This window comes from Balaenoptera musculus, chromosome 10 (assembly GCF_009873245.2).
Source record: "Balaenoptera musculus isolate JJ_BM4_2016_0621 chromosome 10, mBalMus1.pri.v3, whole genome shotgun sequence".
NCBI classification, from domain to species: Eukaryota; Metazoa; Chordata; class Mammalia; order Artiodactyla; family Balaenopteridae; genus Balaenoptera; species Balaenoptera musculus.
Window position 1 is genome coordinate 96283442 of NC_045794.1, and position 12945 is coordinate 96296386.

The 12945-nt window shown below is 58.2% G+C and overlaps 1 protein-coding gene across 10 annotated transcripts in view; it reads right to left on the reverse strand.

Annotated features, from left to right (window-relative positions):
- MRTFA (myocardin related transcription factor A) overlaps window positions 1-12945 on the reverse strand; it is a 180195-nt gene that overhangs the window by 7216 nt on the left and 160034 nt on the right. For 6 of the 10 annotated variants that reach the window (XM_036866136.1, XM_036866131.1, XM_036866138.1 and 3 more), the window contains 7 exons: window positions 11292-11347; window positions 8923-8998; window positions 7844-8005; window positions 4147-4319; window positions 3527-3658; window positions 1132-1385; window positions 741-912 (listed from right to left, as the gene is read on the reverse strand). In XM_036866136.1, the coding sequence (XP_036722031.1) occupies window positions 741-912; window positions 1132-1385; window positions 3527-3658; window positions 4147-4319; window positions 7844-8005; window positions 8923-8998; window positions 11292-11347 (1025 nt within the window). The remainder of the gene's footprint in view (window positions 1-740; window positions 913-1131; window positions 1386-3526; window positions 3659-4146; window positions 4320-7843; window positions 8006-8922; window positions 8999-11291; window positions 11348-12945) is intronic. The other 4 variants (XM_036866137.1, XM_036866140.1, XM_036866135.1 and 1 more) reach the window with 3 other exon arrangements.

Here is a 12945-nt window from a genome sequence, read left to right on the forward strand (position 1 = left end):
GTGATGGGCAGAGCTAGGAGTTAGAGCCGGGTCTGAAGGACTCTGAGGCCCGTGTCCAGCTCCCCCCAAAAGGGCTGCATCTTGCTAGGGAGGGAGCAGACTGGTTCAGAGGACAAACTCTCCAGGGAGAATGTGATCCACTCCCCTTTCTGATCAGGGCAGAGAAAACAGGCCAGGCCTGGGGCGTCTGCCACCCTCCAAAGCCCAGGGCACGAGCGCAGCCTGTGGCCCAAGTGTGGGCTGCTCTCTCCCAGGCCAACGCAGCACTTGTAGAGCAGATTCAGCAGGGCAGTAGCCGGCCGCATGGAAAGGGCGGGTGCTGTAGTGGAGCCCTGAGTCTGAACCCTGGCTCTACTGCCGGCCGGGCCCATGACCTCAGGCAAACCTCTCTATCCCTCGACGCCTCTGCTTGCTCATCCTTAAGCCGGGGTAACACTCCCCGTTTCTCACACTGCACTGTAGAGGCTGAGGAAAACGAGAGGTGCACAAGTGCTCAGTAAGCCCTGCGGCCCTGGACAGACACTGGCTGGCGGCGTTAATGACGATGGCCACGATGACAAGGCTAATGCCGCGGACGACCAGGGCCAGGCGGGCCTCTGCTGCAGCTCCCCTCTGCCTCCTGCAGCCGGGGTCCTGGGCCGGCCGCCTCCCCTGCCTGAGACCGAGCACCTGACCGCCCCCACGAGAGGCCAGGCTGGTGACGGCACAAGGCCTCCAGGGGGAAGGGCGCGACCGCCTACCTTCATGTCGTCCAGGTTGGCAGGCAGGGCCCCCGGCTTGCCAGTCAACGAGGTGCTGTTCTGACGTACCAGCCCACTGGGCCCAGGGGCGCCCGAGCCGGAGCTGCTGCTGGTAGCGGAAAGGCTGCGCGTCAGGGGGGCCCCACCGCTTCCCAGAGCCTCCCCTGCTGGCCTGAGAGGAAGAAAGGACAGGAATGAGCCCCCGCCAGGTCCCGCCCTCGGCAGGCCGGGTTGCCGGGTGGAGAGGAGCAAGGGGCAAGGGCCCCGCCCACAGGGCACTCCGGCAGGACCCGGACCAAAGGGTCCTTCATGTCAGGGCCGCCCGCATCTGCCCGTCCCGGGTGCCTGCGGGCAGGTGTGTGTGTGGGTGGGGCGGGGGGGCGGGGCCTACTTGGGCGGGGCGGGCAGGATGGTCTGGTAGTTGTAGTGCTGCTGCTGCTGCTGATTGAGGATCTGGAGCTGCAGGAAGAGCTGCTGCTGCTGCAGGATCCTGGCGTAGGAGGAGTCCATGGGGGGCGCCCCCTTGTCCTGCTTCTGGTCCGGGGGGATGTACTGGTGATACTTGAGCTTCTTCACCTTCGGCTTCAGCTCCTTGGCCTTCTTGCTGCGCTGCGACTTCTCACCGGCAGACTTGGGTTGGCTTTGCTGTGGGCACCGGAGATAGAGGGCGCCGTCAGGGGCAGCCGAGCGGCTTCTGGAAAGGCCCCGCCGCCCACCCCGCCCTGTCCACGCTCCCTGCCGGATGGCACCCCTCCCAAATCAGAGGCCTCCTCAGTGCCCAGGACTGTCCAGGGAGGGGGCGGGGGCTGATGGGGGCGGGGCTTGTGACTTGCTCTGCTCTTAAAAGAGCTTCTAGCCCGAGTGCACAGGCCAGGCAGCCTCCCTGTGACCCTGAGCACAGAGTGAACGGGACGACGAGGTGAAAAGAGCTGTTCTACGGAGCTCGCGCAGCCCACACCGGGCGCTTTACAAAAACCGCATCACACAGACCTGCAAAAACCCTGCCTCCCCAGGAAGCGGCCCGTCTGCTCGAAAGGGAGGGAAGAGGCTCGGGGAAGCCCCGCGCTCGAGGCCGCACAGGGACTGGGATCCAAACCCGGGGCTCCAGAAGCTCATGTTCATTCACGACGGGGCGGCCGGCACACAGGGAGGCCGTCTCCCGGGTGAGGAGGGTGGAGGGGGTGTGGGCAAGAGCAAGCAGGGCGCTGAGCGCTGGGGAAGGAGCGAGGAGGGCCTCGCGGCTCCTGAGCAGAGAACGGCAGGTGGAAGGGTGGAGACTCGATGCGGGGCTCAGCTGGGGTCTGACCAGGGCGCTGTGGGCACTGACGGGATGTGGAAGGAGGTGACCGACTGTCCCGAGGCAGAAGGGACAACAGAGCATGTGGCAGCCAAGCAGCTACAAGGTCACGGTTTTGAGCTTCGGCAACAGCACGTGACAACGGTGGCCCCTTCGCAGAAGTCAGGAAGAGGTGGCGGTTGGCCAGGGTAGGGAGAGCTGGGGAGAAGGCGCGGGGCTGCTGGGACCGGAGAGCACCCGAGAGGAGGGAGGGGGGTCCACTGAGAGGCCGCGGCAAGGCTGAGGGCGCGAGAACGAGGCCGAGGGCAGCCCGAGAGCACCCCACCGAAAGGGAAGAGGACGGGGAGCCCAGGGAAAGCCCCCAGAGAGAGGAGCGCGACCTGAGGCAGGTCTGAGGCAGCTCGGGGCTCAGCTTGGAGGAGAGTTCGTGGCGGGGCTGGGGAGCTGGGACAGAGGCCGAGGCACTACCGGGAAAGAGGAAGTTGGATAAACACACATACACTGTTCTCGCAAACGGGGAGTGGGCAAAGGAAGGCACCAGTCGTGTGACGAGGAGCAGGTCTGAGGGAGGAATTTGGGGGGAAAACCTCAGACATCTGTGGCCAATCAGGAATAGACTGCAGAGGCAAGGGAGGTGCCGGCTGCTGAGGGAGCGGCCAGGAGCCAGCAGGGCGCTAGGGCACCACTGACCGGGAGGAGCAGGCCTGGGGCGGAGACCCCGCCAACCACCTGGGAGCGCCTGGAGGCACAGGAAGGCTTCGCTAAGGCTGTGAGCCGCAGGAGAGGAACGTGGGCCGCCAGAGGCTCCAGGCCAGGGCCAGGGCCAGGGCCAGGGCCTGTGTGGCGGGACTGGAGAATCAGTCAAGATGGGAAGCAAGCCGGGCGGGAAGGAAGGGCACCTGCCCAGCAGGCGTGGAGCACAGGCTGGAGGGCGGCAGTCAGGGCCAAGGTCCCAGAGGCTGAGGGAGGAAGCTTGGCCGGGCGGGGAGGACCGGACACCGGCTCTTGGTGCTGCTGAACTTAACCTCAGCGTCCAGCACCGTGTTCCCATACAAAGGTCCCCATGGGCGTCTCGTGGGGTTGACGGTAAATGCTGTCCCTTCAGGTATCTTAGGTCAGGCCTTGGAGGAAGAGAGTGACAACAAACACCCGGCACGGCCGGCTGGGTGACCTCAGGCCCGTCACCTCACTTCTCGGTTCTGTCATGGCCTCACGAGGCTGTGAGTGGACAGAGGGGACGTGTGGGCGTGTCTTTCTGCGGCGGGCAGGAGTGAGAGCCCGGCCCGCGGTGCTCAGTGAGCGGTGGCGGTGGCTGTGACGGCCAGCGTGCGTGAAGGGAACAGGAGATCTCCCAGAGCACTGTGGTGACCTCGGCTGGTCCCCGACCAGGAGGAGAAGAGAGCCAGCCCCACTCCCCACACTGGGACGGAGTCACGGCAGGGCTCAGAGGGGCACGGGGAGGAGAGGGCGGTCAGCTAGAGGTCTGCACCTTAATGAGCGTGGGGAGGGGCTTGGCGGTGGCGACCGTGGTTCCGTTGGCGAGGATGGGCGGCGGCGGAGGCTGCTCCGCCAGGAAGACTGTTTCTGCAGACTCTGGGCCCACGGGGAGTTGAGACAAGACCTGGGGGAGAAGAGGGGAAGTGAGGACACGCCCACCCCTTCTCGTGGTCCCGGAAGCTGCGCCATCTCCAGGCTTCAGCCGGTGGTGTGTCCCTGTCCTGCCCTGCCCGGAGGTGGGTGGCTGTCACCCCCTCGGACGCCATCACTGTTAGGGGGCAAATGACGGGCAAAGACGAGAGGGATGAAAAGAACAGCCTCCAGGGTGGCAAGGGGAGAGGGAACTAGAAAAGGGGAAGACAGAGGGTGGTGAAATATCACGGAACTGAACACACTCAGGAGAAGCGGCTGTCCTGAACGAGCGGACACGGGGCAGCAGGGAGGCCTCTGCATCTACCCGCAAGGCTGCCCAGCCGGCGTCCTCCACGAGGGCCACTGCCGCGCTTCCTGGCTTCCCCGTCCCGCCTGGCCAAGCGAGGGACCTCCTCCTGGGCCGCTCCAGTAGCTCTGGGGCCCTTGAGCAGGGGAAGCACCTGGAGCGGACAAGCTCACCTGAGCGGGGGACACAGAGGCGGCACTGGGCAGCGGCTCGCCGACCCGGGCTTCCAGGGGCGACGGCACCGACTGGGACTCATGGCTGGCAGGCTGCTCAGGAGATAAGGCGTCGCTGCTGTCCTCATCGAAGGAGGAGCTGTCTGCTACTTTCGGGTAGTTCACCTGGCCCACTGGAAGCCAAGGCCAGGGTGAGACGGGAAGAGGCTGTCCCAGCGAGGCGCCTGCCCCGCGGCCCCGCGGCCCCGCGGCCCCAGCAAGCAGCGGGAGGAGGAGGCCAGCAGCCGACCTGCCTCCTGTGTCCGAAAGAGCTCAAGGAAAGCTTGTCATCACGACCCCGAAACAAAGGCCAGGAAGAGTCAGTCCCACCAGGCCATCAAAGCACTCCCCTTGGTGGGGAAAGGCCTGATTGCTAACCCCTTGCTTTTAACTCCACCCTGCGTTCAGTCTTCCAAGTCAGGGTCTGCCCTCCCGCCCCACAGCCTGCCACCTCCTCCACCTCCACTGCTTCCCTGCTGTTGAAGGCACTTTACTCCCATCCTGTGGCTGCACAAAACTCTCCTCTTCTCCCAGAGGCTCATGGACCCTGCGATCAGGGACGGAAGGAGTTTGGGTAACAGCTATGCAGGTGCAGCTTCTCCCTGGGCTGCCTGACTCCCCGAAGACCAGGAGGAACAGACAAAAGAGCCTCCTGGAGAAGGGCCGCCTGCTTGCACAGGTGAAGCAGATCAGTGGAAGGACAGCGACCTCCCTTCAGCAGCCAGTGACTGCCAGAGACCCACGTCCTGGGGACAGGCCTGCGCTCCTGGGCAGGGACCAGGCTGGGTGGGAGAGGCGGGAGAAGCGGGGACCCGGCGTGGGAATCCCAGATGTAGAGGGAAGGAAAGAAGGGGACGGGGCAGGCAGGGCATTTCAAAAGACTCCTGTCACAACCCCGCCGCCAGCACGGTCAGGGGAGAAGTTCTGCACCGGCACTGTCCACACGGGGAAAGAGGCAGTGGCGCAGAGGTGAGCCGGCGGCCATGCCGGGGACGCTGCCGCGGCGGGAAGACCACAGATGAGGAACAGGAGCAAGCCTGGAACTCTCCCAGCAGACCCTCCCCCGCTCCAGGGCCATGACCCGAGGCCCTCTGCCCCTGGGACCTGGCAGGACGCCCCTGAGCTTGTCCCCCACCCCCTCACCCGCCCTCCCAGGGGCCCGCAAGGAGTGCGGAGGGGACGCAGCTCACTGACAGTGGGCCCTTCTCGCCGGTCACGCTAGGTCTAGGTGCCCTCCCACAGCCTCTTGCTCCCAGAGAGGGGACCTGCCATGGCACAGCAGCCACAGGACAATGGGACTCAGGATGGAGGAGCTGCGGGTCCACCCCCGCCTCAGCCCGGCCTGAGGAAGCTGCTGGCCACGCCGCAGCGGCCCCAGGGCCGGTCAGGCCAGGTCACTGCGGGGCCCACCCGTCTCCCGCAGCCAGGGCGGCCCGGATGGGGTCCTGCCCGGCAGGAGTTCACGGGCCAGGCACCCTGGAGCCCAGCCGCTGCTCTGCTGGCGGGAAACGTGGATGCTGAGGGGAGGCCGGGCGTGACTCCGACGATCAGCTGGCGGCGCGTGTGTGAGCAGATGGCCGCGGGTGGGTGCGCGGTGGAGTCAGGGAGGCGGAGGCCGTCTGCGAAGCCCCTCCCATCCCGGCGCGCACCCAGCTCTGCCTCCCCCTCCATCCCCCGCCTCCTCGGCCTCTCCTCTGACTCCTTCCTCTCAGCCCTAAACATCCTCCTTGACCACTGTCTCCCTCTCTCTGCTCTCCACTCTCCTCCTGAACAGATGGACCACGTTTGCCATCACCACTGCCTCGCCTCCTGCTCACTCCTTGACCTGCACACTCACTGCCGGCGAGTGCTCCTTTCTCCCCAGTCACCAGTGACGACCTCGTTCCAAACAGCTACTTCCCAGGCCTCAGACAAGCTGTATTCCGCCAGGGCTCCAGGCCACACTGCCCACGCTGTCCCCTCTGCCTGCGATGTCCCTCTGCACCCTCTCTACTTGGCAAACCGACTCAGTCTCCAGGTGGGCCCCAAACGTGCCGTCAGCCCCACCGCCGTCCGCGTCCCTGAGAGACGCCCGTCTCGGCTGGGCTCTGGCTGCCCCTGCCACACACCTGCCGCCCTACACTGGCCACGACAGAGCCGCCAGCTGGTCTGTAACGAACGTCACTGCCAACAGCAGCAGCCCTTCCCCGAGTCTCCCCGGGCGCCCAGGACTGTGCCGGGCCCTTCACAGCCATCATCACCTGGGAGCCTGCAAACTGTCCCGAACAGCAGGTGACTTGGCTACAATGTCACAGGGCCCTGGTCTTTCTAACTATGTGGCGCCACACGTGCCTGGGAGCTAGACTCAGAAATCACTCGTGCCCACGGCAGCCTTCTCCCGTCAGACCGAGTTCTCTGAGGGCAGCAGCGGCATATTCCGTTCGTCTCTGTAACGGCAGGACTCACACAGGCCTGGCGCGTGGCTGACTCCCCGCAAACATCTACCAGATCTGGGCCGGCTGCAGAGTCCAGAACTGACCTTGGCCCAAACGCTGTCGTGGAATCTGCTGAAGATCCGGGTAGGAAAACACTGACACGAGGTGAAGTGAACGCCAGGGCAAAGCAGGGAATTAAAGGGGAAGAGGGCGGCCGGGGCACGGGCTGCCAGCCTCCAGCTCGGAGCCACCGCCTCTGCGGGTGCAGATGAGGCCCCAGAAACCGGTCTCCTCTGGGCCAGGGCTCGGGCCCAACGTGGCCTGCTTTGGGCCTACTCCTGTGCCCTCCCCTGCCCTGCCCAGAGACCTAGCTCACTTCTACGGCGAGAGCACCTGAGCCTCCTGAAGGCACGGCTGCTTCCCGGGGGCAGGTCTCAGGCCTGCGGCAGCAAAAGAAACATGTCTGTACCAACAGTTACCAAAGTCTGAGGGAATCATGTCTGAACGCCTGAGCATGGCACATGAGGCCCTGCATGTCCTGGACTCTGTGGCCTCCCCCCTCGCATCTCGACACCCGCGTCCAGCTCCACGTGCAGGCTGCTCCTTCTGCCCGCTGCATACGCTTTAATTCCCACTCACCCTGCACCCCCATCTGGGCCTCACCTCTTCTGACGCCGATGCCCCCTGTCGGGGCTGGGGTGGGCGGCCCTCCATCTCACTCTCGCCTATTTCCTTGCCTGTATCTGCTCCTGGGCTTGAGCTCCGTAAGGACGAGGGGCTTGGTCTGCCTTGTGGGGCTGTGGCCCTAGCACCTAGCACACTGCTTGGATCAATCGACCTTTACTGAGTGAACTATCTGAGGAGAGTGCCAGGCTCCAAGAAGAGATCTCACTAATGAAAAGAAACCGCAGGTATAGTTTCAAGGTCCCAGCGTCTGCACGTGCTCACACACACCAACCCCAACATCTATCTACCTTCTCCGGGAAAGAGGGACAAGCCCCTGCGCTCACAGAGATGGGAAGTGGCCAGAGGCCTCTCTGTCACTGACGTAGTTACTTTGGCACGGCGCTGATCTGTGAGGCCACTGGTGCTGTCCCAGGCTCATAGGACCCGTTTATCAGGCTCTCATACTCTGTACCTCGGCTCCCCCAAGGCTAAGCAGGCAGTCAGGGAGCAAGCGGTCCAGAGCCCATTCCCTCTGCGCCCCGCCTGCAAGTCCACACGTGGTGGCCGGGCCTCCTCACCAATGATGGCTTCCTTCAGGCTAGACTCCACAGGCAGGATATTCTTCTCCACCAGCTCCATGGGGCCAGGCCTCTGCGCAATCTTCTCGTTGAGGTCATCGGCCAGCCTGGCTCTTTTCAGCTTCAGCTGCTTGGCCTGCAGGGAAGGCTCGGCCGAGGTCTCTGCCCATGGGAGAGAATGGAGTGCAGGAGGATATAGGAATGAGCTGGTTCTGCCCTGGGAACTCCAGAGCAGCTCCCCTTCCCTCTGGGGAAGGAGTAGAGACCATGAGAATGCAAATCACGTCCCAGGCAGAGTACGGTGGCCCGGCTTGAAGTTTCACAAGGATAGAAGAAGGGGGCCCCGCTGTGGACAGTGTGTGGTCACACGCAACAATGGTCACTAGGCGCAGGCTGGCCCAGACGACTCTCTGAGGTGGAGCCAGAGCTGAAAGGGCACCAGGCAATGGGTGGTGTCTCCTCTCCCTCAAGCTCGCTGAGTTATGGGGACAATTCTCCTCCCTGCTCTGGGCCTCAGTGTCTTCCTCTGCGAAGTGTGGGGTTCAGTCTAGGAAAGTCTTCTTCCAACCCCAAAGTGGTTTCAAAACCAAACAAAAAATGAATAGACTCAAGCCAAAACCTTTCCTTCCCTAGAATGAGGAAACAAGTGTGTGTGGGCAGGTGGAGTACATCTGGGATGATCCTGCTTGTACTTCACAGGTGCTGCTGTAAATACTGAGTGAGTGAATGAATGGATGGATGGATAGACGAATGAATGAATGAAAACAGAAAGTAAACACATTTAAAAACAGAGTTGGAGGAAAGGATTTCATACCGAGGTTTTATGAGATCCAGGGCCACCACATGGCCATAGAAAAAGGAAAGCCACCCCAAGAGAATGTGACTGTGCTTCTTTGGGAATTCCCAAAAACCAGTGGTGGTGCCCACAGCACTGCCGTTTTACTGCGTTAAGGCTCTGGCTTACACTGTCAACAGAAATGGGAGTGATGAAAAAGAGGGAAGACGAAACGTGGGTGGTGCAGGGGTGAAAACAGTGAGAACGAGGGTTTAGATGAAGAAGCATTTCCAATCTAACACACCTTCCAAAATGTGCATCCTGACCAGCTCCGATCTCTCCGGCCGGGAACGAATCTTCCGCTTCAGGTAGTCCTCTGTCTATAGAAAAAACACACCAAGCAGCTCTCAGATCCAGGTCACAAGCTTATGGCATGAACAGGACCAAAAAGCAGCCGTGCCTTTAGTGGGTCACCTCTGCAGCCCCCACGACCTCAGCCTGGAGACTGCAGGGTCCTGAGGCCTGAAGGATGTGTCCACTTTCAGCGCACCTGCCAAGGGCATCATCCATCTGTCAAGACCATTTGTCGCTCTGAGGCTGGACTACCAATATATTTTTAATCTATTACTTTTACTATCATAAAAGTAATATATGTTATGTTCACCAAAGAAAATTCAGAAAATTAGAAAGTAAAACCACAATAAAAATTTTTAATCATCCACCGTTAGTATGTGGGGATATTTGTTTCTAATCATTCTTCCATGCAAAAGATAAGTTTAATTTTGCAAAGCTGTAATCATACTGAATATAATTTTATACCTTATTTCAAAAAACTTGGCATTGCCTGATAGCATGAGCATTTTCCATTCACTCTGAATGGCTGCCAAGTAGAGTACTAATTTTGATACATGGTGTCATAGCTCTAGTTCCTTAAAGTCTCATGTCCTCATTTCTGCACTTCTGAGACAGCAAGCAAATTAAACCATTCCCTCAACAGTCCCAGAGCCAGCCCACTGCCCGGCTCTCACGTTATAATGTATATGTGACTCCGGATTTGTCTGACTCTAGAGCCTGTGCTCTTAACCTTTGCACCAGAATTTTACAAACCATAGGTCAAGACCATTAGTGGGTCAGGACCAGCACAGGATAGGGTAGGATAGGACAAGACAGGACAGGACAAGACAAAGTAGGGTAGAGTAGAATTGAATAGAAAATAAAGTATCAGAGCATACTGCATGCCTGCAGCAAGGTAAAGACTTGCTCCTTGGACTGGCCTTGGTGCTCTGACTGGTCAGCTCTGTGCCAGCCCCAAGGTGGTGCTGAGCTCTCCAGGAGATGGCTCACAGTGGCCGTGGGTTCAGCGTCTATCACCCATCTGCAGTGGGCAGAAGTACTGCCATGGCTGCCAGAGAAGACGGCAGAAGAGGTGTCGTACACTGCAGGTCTTCACAGACAGCAGAGGGAGGCATACGGTACTGATGAAGAAAACACCTGGAGTCCACACACCAAGGTGTAAATCCCAGTAAGCTTGCCACTTACTAGCTGGGCAAGTTAGTTAACCTCTCTTAGCTGCATCTATTAAGATAAAGATAATAACACCTAATTCATAAGAGCTGACGTGAACATAAACAAGAAAAGGGTATAATTTCACATATAAAAGAACTCAATAAACTAGTAGCTGTACTCATTAGTTCATATTTACTCCTTGCCTTGGAGAAGCAGGCCAGGAAATGGTGCCAAGTCTTAAGACTGGGTTGAGGGCACAGGCGATGGCATTCCTTCTCTCCCTGCTGTGCTCTCTCGTCCTCCCAGCCACTGAAACAGTGCAGCTGGTCACTCCTTTGGTTCCCAGGACCTGTGACCTCATTCTTCCCACTCACTCTAAGAGTTAATCATAATTTTCCTTAGAAATTTGTTAAAAATAAAATAAAGACAGAGATAGTAAGATAAGTCTTGGAGGTAAATACTTCAGAGTCTCTGAAAGAGCTGTGGGTCTTAGGGAGCCCCGGCCTATGATCCTCCAGCTGGGGAGGTTCTCTTCCCTTGTCTGTGAAGGGGCTGAGAGGGGGAAGCATGTTCTGGCGACTTCCCCATCTCCGCCCACACTGGGCAGCAGAATATCCCCTGAGGCCCCCGAGGGAACTGAAACTGAGGGGGACAGGGCAACAAGCCAGGTGCTGCAGTGTGAACCTGAGCTCGGAGGGACCCAGCTTCTGCTTCCACGGCCTCAAGTGGACCCTGGCTGCTCAGAGGCACACGGAGACCAGTAAGGTTTCCATGCCCATTCTGGAGAGGTGTGGGCAGTGTGGCCAGACAGAAGGGACCACCACTCAGCAAGCTTTTCCGTGGCTGGTGGTCGTGTCCTAACAGCTACAAAAGGCTAAGTGGAATTTAAAGATGGGGAAATACTAGTGGTCTCCAAACCAAAAGAAGGGAGGTGACCATTACATACCCTTGAATGTACTAAAGGAGGAAACTCATTCTGATCATGGCCCATATCATCACACTGGGAGACGCTGGGGTGGGGATGAAGCAGAAAAGCCAGAGCTTTCTATTTAGAACCGTAAGGCCAGGGCTGACCCTGGAGGCAACGCTAGACTGGAAGGAAGATGACAGCAGCACAACGGGCTTTGAAAATGCTCTTAGGAATCCTTGGGAAGCAAGGTGCCTTACCCTGGCCCGCTCCAAGCTCCTTCTCTGCTCATGAAATGCAGCTGGACTTTTCAAAGCTGTTGGGAGAAGAATCATAAAAGAATTACTTTATAGTGAAGCATCATGTCTACTGCTACAATTTACAGTGGAGAAGGTATCTTAAATTCAAGTTAATTTTAGCAGTACTATTAATATCAGCTGAAGTGAAGAAGAAAACGGCACCTGAGTAAGCACATATCTTTATGGTTCAGCTACCCCATCAAAACAATTCTGGTTACTTTGTTCCTAATGGAAAGAGTCACTGCCTAAGCTTGGGCTCTATAAGGTGCACCCACGGAATATAACTTTAATATAATCCTTATGGAGCAGTCAACTCTCCAAGAATGCCCACTGGGCCTCCCTTTACTCTCGGGGAGACCGGGACACAGAGCAGAGCTGCAAGTTGGGTCCACCCACTTTCCTTCTCCAACCTCATCAGAAATCACAAAGTGACCGAACTGTTTGAATGAGGCAGTTAAACCAAAAAGACATGCATTGGGCTTCCCTGGTGGCGCAGTGGTTGAGAATCTGCCTGCCAATGCAGGGGACACGGGTTCGAGCCCTGGTCTGGGAAGATCCCACATGCCACGGAGCAACTGGGCCCGTGAGCCACAATTACTGAGCCCGTGACCCACAATTACTGAGCCTGCGCGTCTGGAGCCTGTGCTCCGCAACAAGAGAGGCCGCGATGGTGAGAGGCCTGCGCACCGCGATGAAGAGTGGTCCCCACTTGCCGCAACTAGAGAAAGCCCTCGCACAGAGACGAAGACTCAACACGGTCATAAATAAATAAATAAATAAATAAAAGAACGTGAATTTCTAAAAAAAAAAAAAAAGACATGCATCTACTTGGGTGCCATTTCCTTCTTCGGTTCAGCTGGTATTAATAGTGCTGCTAAAATTAACTTGAATTTCATCTTGAAGGACTAAAAGAACTTCACCATGATTGTATGGTTAACCTTGGTGCACACAGCCAGCAGCTGACCAGAAGGCTCACTGTATCCCCCATCAGGGACCCGGCTCTATTCTGGGGCTACCATCACATGGCCATAGCTCGCAACTCAGCAAAGCACACCAAGGGTGGGGAGACCAAAGCAGGACCCTCTACAAATGCAGCGCCGTGAAGAGAGTCTGTGTCAAAAACTCAGCAGATAACGAGTTGGGACACCCTGAGGATGAGAGGGGAAAAGGCCTGACTCACTTCAAGTAGGGAACAACAGCAGTAAGAGAGAAATTCGTAAGACCGTGGTCAGTTTCACTTCTGCTGCCCTAGAATTTCAGAGCAGCTGTGAAACTGTGTGTGGAGATAACTTTTGCTGGGCTGCTGGCTGTGGTAGGAGTGCAGGGGTAAGGAGACGCTAAAAGTAGCCAGAGCACAGATATGACCCTAGCCTGCCTGGGCCTTTGCACTTCCTCCCCACATCCCACCCCCCAGGGGCTGGGCCTCAGCAGCAACAGTCCCCGAAGAAAGCTCCAAATGTCACTGCAGTACTTCTTTTTTTCTTTAAGTTTTTTTTTTTTTCTAATATTAAAGTAAAAAAGAAACTATCATTTTAAAAGATCAGTTGGAAGTACCCTATCTTCTAACGGCAGGGGGAGTGCTAGATTTAACAAATAATCTCTAAGGAAAACCAGC